Source organism: Panthera uncia (assembly GCF_023721935.1).
Source record: "Panthera uncia isolate 11264 chromosome B3 unlocalized genomic scaffold, Puncia_PCG_1.0 HiC_scaffold_1, whole genome shotgun sequence".
In the NCBI taxonomy this organism is placed as follows: Eukaryota; Metazoa; Chordata; class Mammalia; order Carnivora; family Felidae; genus Panthera; species Panthera uncia.
Genome location: NW_026057582.1, coordinates 21,580,870 through 21,595,053, shown reverse-complemented (window position 1 = coordinate 21,595,053; position 14,184 = coordinate 21,580,870). Strand labels below are relative to the sequence as shown.

Sequence of the window (14,184 nt, the reverse complement as noted above, 5' to 3'; positions counted from 1 at the left end):
GCCAAGAGACAAACACACACACACACACACACACACACACACACACACACACAGCCCAGTTGCCATGTATACATAAAGCTTAGAGCCTAAGGGTTTGTAAATAGTTTTAAAGTTAAATAGAAAAGCAGTAAGGAGTTTCACTAATATTAGTCCCCAGTATTATCTGATTTATTTAATGCATTTTGTACAAGTCATTTACCTTCTTATCGTCTTTTCTTAAGAAGCTAAGGGGTGAGTTAGTATTTTACCACACCAAATTCTTAATATATTTTTCAATGAATCATTCTCTTAGAAGAAAAAGATGGAAGAAATCCAAAGAAACAGAGGCCAAGAACCTAAACAAACAAACAAACAAACAAACAAACAAACAAAGTGTGGAGGTTGTGTTCTCCATAAGCTCTGGAGGCACTGAAACACAGTAGTACAGAAGACAGGCAGATTCTAGTGTAAGTACTATAGCCCTGTCAACTACTGGCTGAGCAAGCCAGGGATGTTCTTCATCTGTAAAATGAAAATAAAAGTATTTATCTTCTAGAAGTATCACAAGGAATCAATGACATACATTTAGAAGTTTCAGCAGTGTATGACACAAAAGTATTGTCTACCATTAATATCATTCATTAACAAGCCAGAGGGTCATTTTTTTCTTCTCTCTTGATGCACAGACCATCACCCTTTTGGATCGATTTAGCAAAACCTTGACAGGAACTAACACTAAATCAGTATTCGTTAATAATTAAAACATAATATTAGTGAGTTTTTGAGATCCCAGTCTGGGGAAATCTTTTGCAATAGTTCTTTACATTCTGGAGAATGTGCCAGAGATAAGGATGGGAGACAGCCCTACAAATGAGAACTATAGTTGCTTACAATGATCTTCTATTAATACTTAGAACCTCAGAGATTTGTTTTATTTTTAATTTTTTTAATGTTTATTCATTTTTTGATAGAGAGACAATGTGAGCGGGGGAGGGGTAGAGAGACACAGAATCTGAAGCAGGTTCCAGGCTCTGAGCTGTCAACACATAGCCTGACGTGCGGCTCAAACTCATGAACTGTGAGATCATGACCTGAGCCGAAGTCGGATGCTTAACCAACTGAGCTACCCAGGCACCCCTAGAACCTCAGAGATTTCACAGTCAACAGAAAGGTTCCAACCAGAAATGTATTATTGCTAACCATTTGTTCCCAAATCTATTGCACACTATAGACATTCCTTAGAACACTGTCTTCACAACTGTCATTGTTATCAGGAGACAGAAAAATGGAGTGTTAATGGCCTGAATATTTGTGCCCCCCCCCCCAAATTTCACAGGTTGAAATCCTAATCCCGAATGTGTTATCAGGAGATGGGGCCCTAAGTAAGTGATCGGTCATGAGGGTAGAGCCCTCCTGAATGGGCTAGTACCCTTAAAAAAGATTCCAGAGTGTACTGTCTCTGCTCCTATGACCCAGGAACTGGCTGGATACTGAATCTGAATCTGCCAACATTACTACTGAACATAGACAGTCAAACTGCCTAGACCCTAGACTTCCTAGTCTCCAGAACTGTGAGAAATAAAGGTTTCTAGTTTAAGACGCTCAGTCTATGGTAGTTTTGCTATAGCAGCTCAAATGGCAGACATACTATTATTTATCCAAAGTTTGAGGCCTATCCAGGGATGTGACTGAGGAGAATAAGTAGATGCACACATAAAAGAGACTGGTCCTGAAGTAATTACTTAAACTGTAACCCAAATGAAACTGCCACAAATTGTAAGGTGACAGTTGACTACTCTGGAAGCGTGGCAAAAACTCCCAGACAAGCTCAACACTGCAAAACATCATAACAGGCTTAGATGTTTTTCATTTTTCATAAGAAAACATAAGCCGTTCTTCCATCAGCCGCAGTGTTCATGGAGCCCACGGTTCAGATTGTGACAAAGGCCCTAAGGGATATTTTCTGGAAGTGTTGCTTTTCATGGAGTCCACTGCAAAGGGGCTGGTATATGGAGACACATAAAATAAATTCCTCCCTTGTGGGAACAATTTATAAAATTTGTAACACTCAGTTGGCTCATTTTCTCTACCAAGTTTTTATAAAACTTTGTCACAGAGTAAAATTTGGGCACTTGAACTCAAAAATTACTCTTTATATTTGCATTTTAAAAATGTTTCCAAAGGGCGTCTGTTTGTTTTTAGAGGCTTCTGTAGAAGCTTGACTCAAAGGAAGGAGGCTGCTGAATCCCAAACACTCGTGCTTTGTATCTCTTTGGATAAACAGAACCAGTCACACTTTCATATTTCTTTTATTCTCAAAGGCCATGGTCTATTAATCAACTTCCATACATTCAGACATAGACTACTTCGCTTTCAGGGTATTCTATTTTCCAGTTTTACTGCTATAGATTCGGAATTAAAATTAAGTTGTGAATTTTTGGTAAAATACAGTGATAAAATTTAGTGGTCATTAAAGTTTCAAGTAGAATGTATTTTACTGAGCTTGGTTCCCTGTTCTCCTGAGGCTTCTTGACATAGTAAATGGAAGTGTGCAAATCTAATTGGCTGAGACCTTGCTTGACCCTAATACAGACTGCTAACGTTTCATCTCTGGTGAGACCTCATACCGAATTTAAGCTTGGTAAGCTTCTTTACCTTGAGCAAACAGATTTTAATGGGCCATTAAGCCACCTAGCCCTGAAAGTGGCAAGTGTTGCCCAATCCTCCAACCCCCATAATCACCCATGTTTTGCATGGTTTATGTCATTGGTTATAAACAGGTATGTTTTTTTTAAATCATATATCACAAAAAGAAATACAGACATACAGTGATTTGCCTACATTCTTGCATCTTGGGAAGAATATGTAGGTGTGCATTACGTGCTGATTTCCAGAAGTATGGAAGTTGCATTTTAACTCTCATGAGTTATCCTAAGGAGGAGCAGGATACTGCATTGACCTTCTAGTTTAATAAAGACTTGAACAATCAATCATAATCTATCAATTTATTCAAATCGGGACTTCTAAAAATGTACCATAGAATCTTCTAAGCAAATTACAACTTGCAAGGAAATTTAAGAATTGCTTTAACCAATCCTTCAGTTCTTCTAGAGATTCAGTGTTAGAACACAGCATCCTACTTCATCCTTACTTTCCCTTCTAAATAAACTCAAGGACTCTTAGCAGCCCATCTCTGCATTTCTACCTGTAATCTCTAAAATCCCCAAATCACTATGTGGTTTGAAAGTACAGGCTGTGGGCATTCTACAGTCAGGAAGAAATGACTGACAGCAAAATCGTGGAAATTATCCAGTTGGTCTGTTGATTATCCCAGTTTATCACATGGTTGTTCACCAGGAGGATTGGCCATCTATGGGTACTACTCAGATATCAATGCATGATCCTGCCAGCCTCCGCCAGGGTGATTTATCTACCCATGTCAGCTTTTTGTCTTTGGTGTTTTTCTTGCCCAGTTTATTTCCAATGATGTATCTGCCAACTCTACACTGGAATTCTTTTGCATATTATAATTCCCCTATATTAATATTTATTAGACTTGTTCCAAAAGAACTAAGAAATTCAAGTTCTATTTTTTCCTCAAACACCATGTTGTCATAGGCTATTCCATAAGTAGCTGAAATGAAGTAATGGCTGAGGAAAAGATTATCTTCTCCTTCCACTCATTTCAAATGCTTTTCCTGAGCACAACTGGAGTGACAAAAACAAAATTAAACACCTGCCCCTCCACTCCCCCAAAGTTTCTAAAAATATAGATCAAATCCTTCAAATGGCAGGTTCCAGCTATTTTTAAAAGCTACCTGGGAAAGAAATTAAGTATAATTATGGGTCATCTGAAAAACACCATGTCACAGGAATGCCATTTAATATCCTTCAAGGGCATCTGTAGCTTCTGGAATGTCTCAGAAAAAAAAATATTACTGCAAAAAAAACCCCACAAACCCAATGCTTTTAATTAAATGAAGGATTCAGCTCATTTCTAATGAAAATACTGATACTAAAGAAACTGTGTCTAGAAATATTTGTGACATTTATAGATCCTACAACTAGAAAGTTTCTTTCCTTTTTCCTCTTAAAAAATGATTGATGTTCATATTTGGCCCATATAATCAATTTCATTATCGCCACATTGTGACTGTTTTCACTGTTTCATTATATTTAGTAGCTATCCAAAGACACAACACTCTCTTTAGCATAATCTGACTAAAATCTTCATTTAAAATCATGATTGCCCATGGAGGGAGTGAGTAGAGTCAGAGAGAGGGAGAGGGTGGCTCTAGGAAGGCAAAGGGACATTTGTTACTTTATTCCATTATGCAGCACCATGTCTGGTGCACAGTAGGTACAAACAAGTAGTCAGTGTGTGGAATTAATATTTATAGAAGACCTGCAGGCACTAAGGTTTATGCATTTCTTATCCCAATTAATCCTCTCTAAGGTCCTTTTAAGTCAGTATTATTACTGTCCCCAATCTATAGACATGGATATTGCCTCAAAGTGAACTGAAGATGGCTTAGTAAAAGAGGAAAGTGAATAGGAAAAATCATGTGGACAATCATCTGGTTTTATCTTATTTGACATAAAATGAGTTAGCATATGAGGCGGGCATATGCGTTTTCCAGATACTCTGTTTAGTGACTGTCTGTCCTAGGTAGCATTTTGAAGCTTTTTGTAACCAAGCAGGGTACTCCTTTGGTGTGATTTGCGCTCTGGGGTTCACAAAGCAAGAAAGTGATGAAAGGTGAGTCAGGTAGGTTGGTAGTTGACAAAAACGAAAACAAAAAACAATAGCAGCACCTACCATTCATTACCAGTCATCACAAGTAAGGTGGCAGTCACTGAATATTTTTCACCTAAATTGAGGGAAACGGATTACCTTTTGTGTCTATTTAAAACATTTCAGCTGATCTCAGAGCGGATTAAATAAAGGATTTGCTTGTTTCAATATACCTAAACCCATATGCAAATAGGACTCTGATACCATACCACACATTTATGGTCAAAGACAATACTTTGTTTTTAAGAAGAGCAGCAAACAATGTAACTGCAAATGAATGCCACACACACACACACACACACACAACCCAGCCAGACAATATTAAGCTCCAGTGAAGAATTCTGGTAATTACCAGCTGTATTTTAGAAATCACTGTTAAATATGTTTGTCTCCATTGTTTGTGATTCTTCTTATGATTGAAAACACTCTTCTCTCTGCTGCCTGCCTCCCTCGCCATTTTTTCCTTTTCTTTGCCCACTGTTTCTTGCTACTCGTGCCAAATTACTCACTTACTGACCTTTTGGTTCAATACTACATTCAAAGAGGGAGGGGAAACAGAGCAAGATAGAGAAAAGGAGGGAGCGTGAAATCAAGTGTGTGTGTGTGTGTGTGTGTGTGTGTGTGTGTGTGTATACACAGGAATGCTAGAACTTAGGAGCACCCCCACCAAAAAAAAAAATTTTTTTTTAACAGAAAATGAACTCTAGGACAGGGATGGTTATTGTTTTTTAATGGGTAGAACTTACTGAGACCACAAATTGGTGCTACATACGAGTCCAGCAATGTGGAATTCATTTGCTTACTAAGTAACAAAAATTCACTGAGTACCTACTATGGTGAGGCGCTGTGCTAAATAGTAGATATTTGGGAACCTGAAAGAGGAGAGTGGCTCCACAGGTTTGAAAGGAAATTACCACTTATTGTATGGTAAATTTTAAGTTTAAAATCTAAGCCCCTTATCCACGTAGATTCAAGAATTTAACAAATATTTACCCAGTTTTATTGACTATTTTGCCCTTGAAATATTATTTGTCATGCTTCATGATACTATGCTCTCCTGGGATTATTTTCTCTATGTCTCAGACTGCTTTGCAGGATTTTCATCCTTAGCTTGAAATTTAAGAGTTAGTGTTCCCTATGGCTCTGGCCTAAGTTTTCATCTCTTTAATCTACATACTTCCCCTGGGGAGTTTTCATTGCTCCTATGCCTTTTTTTTTAAAGTAAGCTCTATGCCTAATGTGGGGCTCGAACTCATGACCCTGAGATCAAGGTTGCATGCTCCACTGACTGAGTCAGCTAGGTGCCCCACTCCTAGGAATTTGAGTACCATCTACATGATATGGAGATCAATCTGACAACAACAAACTCTGCATGTTCAATTTTCGCCTTCTGAGCTCTAGACTCAGGTATGAACCCTCCTCTTGACACTGCCACTTGGATGTTTCAAGGCCCCTAAAGTGAAAATATCAAAAAGTGAACTAATCAACTTCCGCTTCTCTCACTGACTAGCACAACCATCCGCAAAGTTGCCCAATCAAGAAACCTAGGAGTCATTCTTAACCCTTCCTTTTTATTTCCTGACAACCAATCTCAAAGTTCCATGGAATTTTAGATCTTAAAATATACTAGGAAACCACCCACTCCTCTTCATACTCTCTGTTACCACCCAATCCAGGTCACTATCCTCTGTTGTCAAGATTCCCAGAAATGTCTGCTTAACTGGTCCCTCTGGTTTAAATCTTGAATATTCCCAATTATTTTGGACTTTACAACCAGTTAGTTACCTATTAAAAATGCAGACTTGATCATGTTGTTGTTTTGCTTCAAATTTTTAACTGGTTTCCCATATACCAAAGGTAAAATTATAACTCCTTTATGAGGTTCTTTAGACCTCTGCTTACCTTATCAACTATAGTTTTGCTTTTTCTCTCTCAATGCTACATTCTAACATACCAAACTTCTTTTACTTCCTCAAACATGAAATTGATGTTCTTTTACTTCCTTCACATTGCCTAAAACTCTTCCAATCTTCCCTCCAAACTTGCCAGAGCATTTAAATATTGGCTTCCTTTGGGAAACCTACTTGGTTTGCTACTCACCCTACCCACCTTCAACCCTCTACATGTCCACCCAACCTATCCTATCTCTACCAAAGACATGTGTTCTTATTATATGTTCCCACAGTGACTCATATCCCCTCTCATATCATTTTTAAATATTTTATTATACACCATTTATTATTATATAACAGATACTTTCCCAGGGCAGGAATGCATCCAGTAGAAGCAGCTTGCCTTTGTATCCCTAGCACTCAGTACAGTGTTACACAGAACTGGTGCTCAACAAGCATTTGTTCAATGAATATATGAAACGTCTTTTACTTGGAGAAAACTGGAAAGGGTATAGAGATAAACACCCCTCTATCCTTAAGGAGGATAACATTAAATACAGAATGTCTGTTATACATAATTATATGATGATAATGAGTAAATAAAACTGACTCCAATTTGGATACATGGGGATTTGTTATCATTGCAAATTGGAATTAAATATTTATCTCTCTCTTCTAGGATAATCTAATCCACACTAAATACTTCTGGAAGACAGTTTTATGATTTTATATTATAGATGAGAAAATAGGCACAGCAAAGTTAATTGAGTTACTCAAAGTTGCCCAGAAGCAGAACCACTATTAAAATTCAAAGCTGTCAATTTCTAATCCTTTGCCATTGTTGTTTTTGTTTTTGAAACTATTTTGCCTTTGACTCCCCAAAGTTCTGTGTGATTGTAGGACTTCAGCCTAAATACTTTGTCTTCTCAAAAGTATCACCTGTGGTATTTCCATTTGAATACAGAAACTTAGGAATATAGGTCTTTTTGCTGAATTTTCCTTGTGTTAAAATGAAAGGTTTTCGGAGATGTGTCTCTGTACTCTTGTACATTCTCAGAGGTGTCAGTTTCTTTGTTCTTAATGGAGTGTTACTATCGGGCACTAATTGCCACTACAAAGTGCCAACATTGAACTTTCCTGCTGCTGGACATCATACTGGATACTCTACATCTATACATGTCCATTGTTAGTTGGCTGGTGCATTCTACTGCACTTGCTGGACATTTTGGTAGAAAATGCTGCCAGTTCTTCATAAATATTTGAGCAGAAACTTAGGCTATTAAATTTAACAGGATTACCAGTTCCAGCATTTGTATTGTGAGAGACATAAACTTAAAAAGGTTTGTGCTGTCATTTCAAAAGGCCGTGTATGTACTATGTACTCAACAAATAGGTATCTATGTGCTACTGTGGGCAAATACAATGTATAACCACAGAACCTTAAAAAGACTTTATTATCTTCTCAATATATATATTTAGTATACATAGAAGCTTTGTTTTTCATAACTCTGATATTAATTTCTCAGAGATAGACAAGATGAGTATACACTTGAGATTTTTCCTAGCCCCAGACAGGACCAACCAGGGCTGTTTCTTTTCAACCTGACTATAGCTCAAGATGTTAAAAGAATTTAATCTGTACAGAATTGTGGCCAACATATGCCACTTTTTTTAAGTATATAGAACTATACTCTTCTTCATCATTTTTAGATTAATATAATTTTCTTTTAACAAATACACCATTAATTAGAAGAATCCCCAATTACAGAACATTCCCCTTGCTCTTGGGGCTTCATTTGACCCATCCTTCATTTGCCAGAAGCAAACATCTTTACCCCTAAGCATTCAAGCTAGCTCATTAAATCACTCTTCAGTCCCACCTTACAGCTTCCAGGCCCAGGAAGAACTCTAAATGTCCCAACTATTTACTGTTTTTAATCCCCAATGCGACATTAAGTGAATTGGTTCTGTCATGTGAATATAACTGATTATGTTTCCCCTAATAAAGACAGACTCTTGAGTTATCCATTTGCAAGTGAGCCCAATGTAAAAGGAAGAGAGAACTACTACTGTCAGATGCCAAGTTAACATCAATTGCTCATGCCATGGAACTGCCAATTAAAATTCTGGAGTAATCTTTCAAACACAGTTTTCTAGCCCAAGAACTGTGTATAAATCCATAGTGAATTAAGAGGCATAAAAGGTAAATCTTAAGCTCCATATATGTGTTAATATCCTCGGTTGGTCATTGGTAGATGACATTCATGGAGTCAGAATAGTCTTGACTTTCACTTGGAATGTGCCTTCCCTGAATTCATCCTCGTTTATCAGCCCTGTTCTGGGGGAAGTGACTTTGCAAAGATGTTGCTTTCATTTCTTAATGCTGCACCTCCCATTAAGCTCTACCAAGAAATAAAGGTTCCTTTCAAGAGTAGCACAGGGGCTGAGTTGGCTTTCTGTTTCAGGAGATTATAAATGTTCTCAAACACTTCTAAAAGGAAGCAAATTCCAACTTAGGCTTTAAAATTCAGACTTATTTTTCACTCCATTTGGCATTGTGGTCTGAATGTGATAACAATAAAGCCTAACAGAGTAAAACAAATGTTTTTATCCCAAAGATACCTGACCTATGGGAGAATTTACTTTACCTGCAGAGATTCCATCTCTTCATCTTTTCTGTGGGTCTCCTCCAGGAGATCTGTAAGAAAGTAAAATACCCATCAGGATAATGTGAAAATGAGATGCCTCTCACTATCAAACCCACTTCAGTCAATAGCTTGTATAAACTGTTGCCTGGAAAGAGAATTTTGTGTTTAAGTGTGAAAAGGAATGTAAAAGAAATGCCCTCTGATCCCAACTGATAGGATGGGGCAGAGCTCTGGACTCTACCAATCCTAAGCTAGCTGAGAAGCCCTGGGAGGTCTTGACTCTGATGGAGATACCAGAGAATAAAACTGACTAAATTACAAATCCAAAATCGTATCAATATTTTAGGAATTTGGCCCAGTGCTTATATAACTCCAAAGTAATACAACATTTTCTTTAAAAAAAAAAAAAAACAAAACTTTTTTTTAAATGAAAAATGAGAAACAAACTATTTGCTCTTAAAATAAGCATCCAAGCCAAGTTCCACCTCCAGAGTCAATTTTTATAACCAAATTAAAACATCTTAGAATAATGGGTGTTATTAATGGAAGCAGAACACCACCTTAGCTGTAAAGTCATATTAATTATCATCTCATGCTGAGAAGGTGGGAAGCATTGAAGCTACATCTGACCAAGAGCTTGGCATCATCTCAGAGAAATTAGTGGCTGGAAGGGAGGGTAGTCAACTGAAGAGAGTTCTGTCTAAATGCATGTATACAGCTATGGTATCTCAGTGCCCCACATTAATTTACAAACTTGCTATAAAGGAAAATATATTTGGCAAGCAGAATTTTCTGCCTGCAGCTTTACCACCCTGTGCTATGATCTTATTAGATCTCACAAACCTAAAGAGGGCTGGGTTGAGTCAGAAGTTGGATGAAAACAGGCAAGAAACACCTACAGCAGTGCACATTAATATTAGCATTTGCCTTGCTCTATGATTGATATTGCTCACCAAGAGGCTATGCTGCACAAAAGGAAACTAACTTACAGAAATTCAATATATATCCCAGAAAGGCAAACGCAAATGTTTTTTAGCAAGTGCTATACTACATACAGCAGGAAGCAATACTATAGCGAGTAAGTAGCCAAGTCATACTGGTATAGGTCATAGCTGAACAGGCTGAAACTTCAGGAAACTTGGTAGATGATATAACTGATGATGAGACTGGATGGCTAATTCAGCTACAGAGGAATTGCAAACAATCCCCTCAAGACACAATGCACTGGGATTCAGGATAACAGGTAATTTTTGCTCTGAATCCCACAGAAGAGTTAACTTTGGCTCCTAAACCTTCCATAATCAGAGTTACATCAAAAAAGAGAGAGGAGAAAGTCCATGCATTAGGCTGTACTTTTAAGGGGGTTTTTGGTAGGCTTATCAGGTTCTTTAACAATACAGAAACCAACTTAGAGTGTGGTAGATGGTTTAAGTGCCTTCGAAAATTCCTCATTCTGAATCCTTACTCATTCGCATTGTGACAATGCAGCTACTACCATCAAGAGGTCACGTGCATCTACTTTCTACATCTCACATCTGGGCTGGCTTCCTGACTTGATTTGCTAAGGAGAATACAGCAGAAGCATCTCTGTGCCAATCTGTACTGACAGTTCAAGAGGCCTTGCAGATTTTCATTTTTCTACTTGGAACTCTACGAACAAGCCCAGGACAGCCTGCTAGATAACAAGAGCCCAGGACTCTTCCCACCTAAGACGCCCTGCAGGTTGCCTTAACTGGCAGCTAGCAAATGCCCAGAAGCATAGCTGTTCATCTGGCCTGAAGATGACCACAGAGGACTCAGAAGGGGATCCCAGTGGAGACCAGACAAACTGCCCAGTTGAGTCCAGGGCCAAGTCCAATTCACAGAATCCAGACCTAAAGAATGGAATTGGGGGATGGTTTGGTACCCAGCACTTACTAACTTACAGCAACCAGTTGTTAACTGTACAGGAAGCTTGCAGATTTATTAGAAGTATATAAGAGTAATTAATAGATACCTGGAAGAAAGGATCTTGACTCTGCAGAGAATAACAACTGGTCTTGAAGGGTAGGGATGTAAGTAGCATGAACTAATGGGCATTTTATCCTGGGTGTCTCTAATCTTTGTGTCACTCCACTCCAAATTCCATGAAGAGAGGAGCTAATGAGACTCGCTCACATCTCTTGACTACTGTTTGGCTAGGGGAAAGGATGGAGCACCTTCACTGATAATCCCAGGAAGACGAGGAACAGGAAGGATAGTTTCTACATACAAGATTAGAAGGTTCTCTAAGTTAGGCCCCTTGTAATGAATTACACTGTTAAATGGGACATTGGACTTGGAGTGGTGGACAGTAGGGTTCATCAACCAATCATAGAAAACTGATCTCATTCCACCAGAGTCAGCTTGGTACAGCAAACACCAAACAGCTAAAACTTACTGGATAACTAATGGGTACTGGATCTCCTATAGAGTCAAGCTCAACTTACAGATTTGATAAAATTATAAATGTAAAGAAGCTCCATCACCCTCAGAACTTCATAGTATTATTGCAACTTAAAAATTATGTTCTCTATTTTCTCCAAATGCATAGAGATCAAGCTGCTTTCCAGCAAAACTAATACCATTGCAACCCTTGATTTTGGACAATTGAACAAAAACGACTACAGAGATTACTACAATTGGCATTTAAAATATAGAACTCCTGGGGTGCCTGGGTAGTTCAATCGGCTAAACATCCAACTTCGGCTCAGGTCATAATCTCACAGTTCGAGTTTGAGCCCCACAGCAGGCTTCTCTGCTGTCAGCACAGAGCCTGCTTTGGTTCCTCTGTCCCCCCTCCCTCCCGCCCTCCCCCCGCTGGTTCTTTCTCTCTCTAAATAAATAAATAAACTCAAATAAACTTAAATAAACTCAAATAAAATAAACTCAAATAAAATAAAATAAAATAAAATAAAATAAAATAAAATAAAATAAAATAAAATAAAATAAAACAAAATAAAATAAAATAAGATAAAGAACTCCTAGAGGTGCCTGCTTGGCTCAGTTGGTTAAGCGTCTGAGTTCGGCTCAGGTCATGATCTCATGGTTTGTAAGTTCAAGCCCTGCATTGGGCTCTGTTCTGATGGTGTTGCGCGTCCTTGGGATTCTCTTTCTCCCCCTCTCTCTCTGCTCCTCCCCCACTCGTACTTTCTCCCTCTCTCAAAATTAATAAATTAAAAAAAATTTTTTAAATAAAAATATAGAACTCCTGGGCTTTGGGGAATGATGGCAGAGTAGGAGAACCCTAAGCTCACCTCATCCTATGGAAACAACTAGGTAATACCCACATCAGTGTAAATAATCCAGGAAATGATTCAAAGACTGGCAGAATGGACGCTTCACAGCTAAACATAGAGAAGAGGCCACATGGAAGAGGGTAGGAAGGGCAGAGATAGACTGGGAGCTAAACAGGTCCTCAGACTATCCTCAGAAGGCAGGGACACAGTGTGCACAGAGAGGGGAAAGAAACAGACCCTCAGACCAGGCGCCCAGGCCTGGGGAACCTGCACAGGGAAGAGGAATTCCTATAACATTTGACTTTGCAAACTAGAGGGGCACAATTTTGGGAGTTCAGTCAGTGGTACGGTCAGTGGCACTTCAATACCTGGAACCTGAAAAATAACCAGGCTGGACTCTGGGAGAGCCTGGAGGGTGAGAGGAAACTGAGTCTCCACCCTTAAAGAGACAGTAAAACAAAGAGCCTTGCAAAGATATAGCAAAAAAGCAATAGTTTGAAAAATGCCTGAGTATGAAATGAAAAATCTCAGAGTATATACTGGACAGGCAGGGATCGTTAGGGCACTTCTCTAAGAATAAAAGAGCTAGGGGGTACCATTTCCCTCTCCCCTGCCCCCAGCCTAGACACACAGATACCTGTGGGAACCAGCAAGGCACCAACACTTGTTACCTAACTTGCTAACAGCATGTCTTGCCACAGCATCCTCCTATATATATGCCCCCTCCAGCTAGGCGTCAACTCAAGCCCAAAGTGGCCCCAGGATGGACCACTAACAACAAAGGGAACAAACCCTGCCCAGGACAGGCAAAAATGAGTAGAGTTTCTCTCCTGAAGCCACAAGTTTATATTAGCCTGGTGCTTCCAAGGCTGTACTTTGTACTATGCTTAAAGGAACCTGTAAAACAGCAAAGCTGGTAAAGAAGAAAATAGAGCCAAGAGACAAAGAGTTGGCTGAGGACCAGATCCACCCTTGCCTGAAGCCCACAAAACTCCCGAACTTCTAGCTCTCTCTCCCTCCAACTGTTTCCCTTCTTTTTCCTTTCTTCTTTCCTTCCTTCCGTCCTTTCTTCCATCTTTCCCTTCCCTCCCCCCCTTCCTTTCCTTCGTTTTACTTATACTTAAATTAGGTTTAGTTGGATTGCCATCAGTTTTAAAAGTCTCTGGTTGTATGGCTGTACTGAACTTTTTTATCTTTATTCAGAAACTTGGAGAACTCGAAATTGGCAAGAATGTTCTATTATACAGGGAAGCATTTCATCCTACAATAAATACAGAGAAGGCAAATGATTTGCCCAAGATTACCTAGTTAGTGCTAAAGCCACAGCTAGCACTTTGTTCTCTAATCTTCTTGCTGTATATATCATATCGTGCTCTCATTTGTACCACTCAGTGCTTAATTGTACCTTTCTTCATACTGTTATTTTAAAAATTGTGCATGTTCCTACTCCTCTGATTTCCTTTAGGAGTTCTCTGATGTCAACAATCAGGGCTCCGATGTCTTCATATCCATATCCTCCCTAACTACTGCCTCTCTACGGTTGCTATTTAACTTGGATCCCCAAAATTGTCTTCTCCACCAACATAACTGCTCTGTGCAATTGCTCACTTGTT

The 14,184-nt window shown here is 38.9% G+C and overlaps 1 protein-coding gene across 6 annotated transcripts in view; it reads right to left on the bottom strand.

Moving 5' to 3' along the window:
• Positions 1–14,184, bottom strand: part of CEP128 (centrosomal protein 128) — a 385,312-nt gene that overhangs the window by 67,063 nt on the left and 304,065 nt on the right. For all 6 annotated transcript variants that reach the window (XR_007453647.1, XM_049612400.1, XM_049612398.1 and 3 more), the window contains one exon: positions 9,315–9,364. Coding sequence is in view for 5 of the 6 variants with exons in the window: in XM_049612400.1 (XP_049468357.1) it covers positions 9,315–9,364 (50 nt within the window). In the remaining variant the exon portion in view is untranslated. The remainder of the gene's footprint in view (positions 1–9,314; positions 9,365–14,184) is intronic.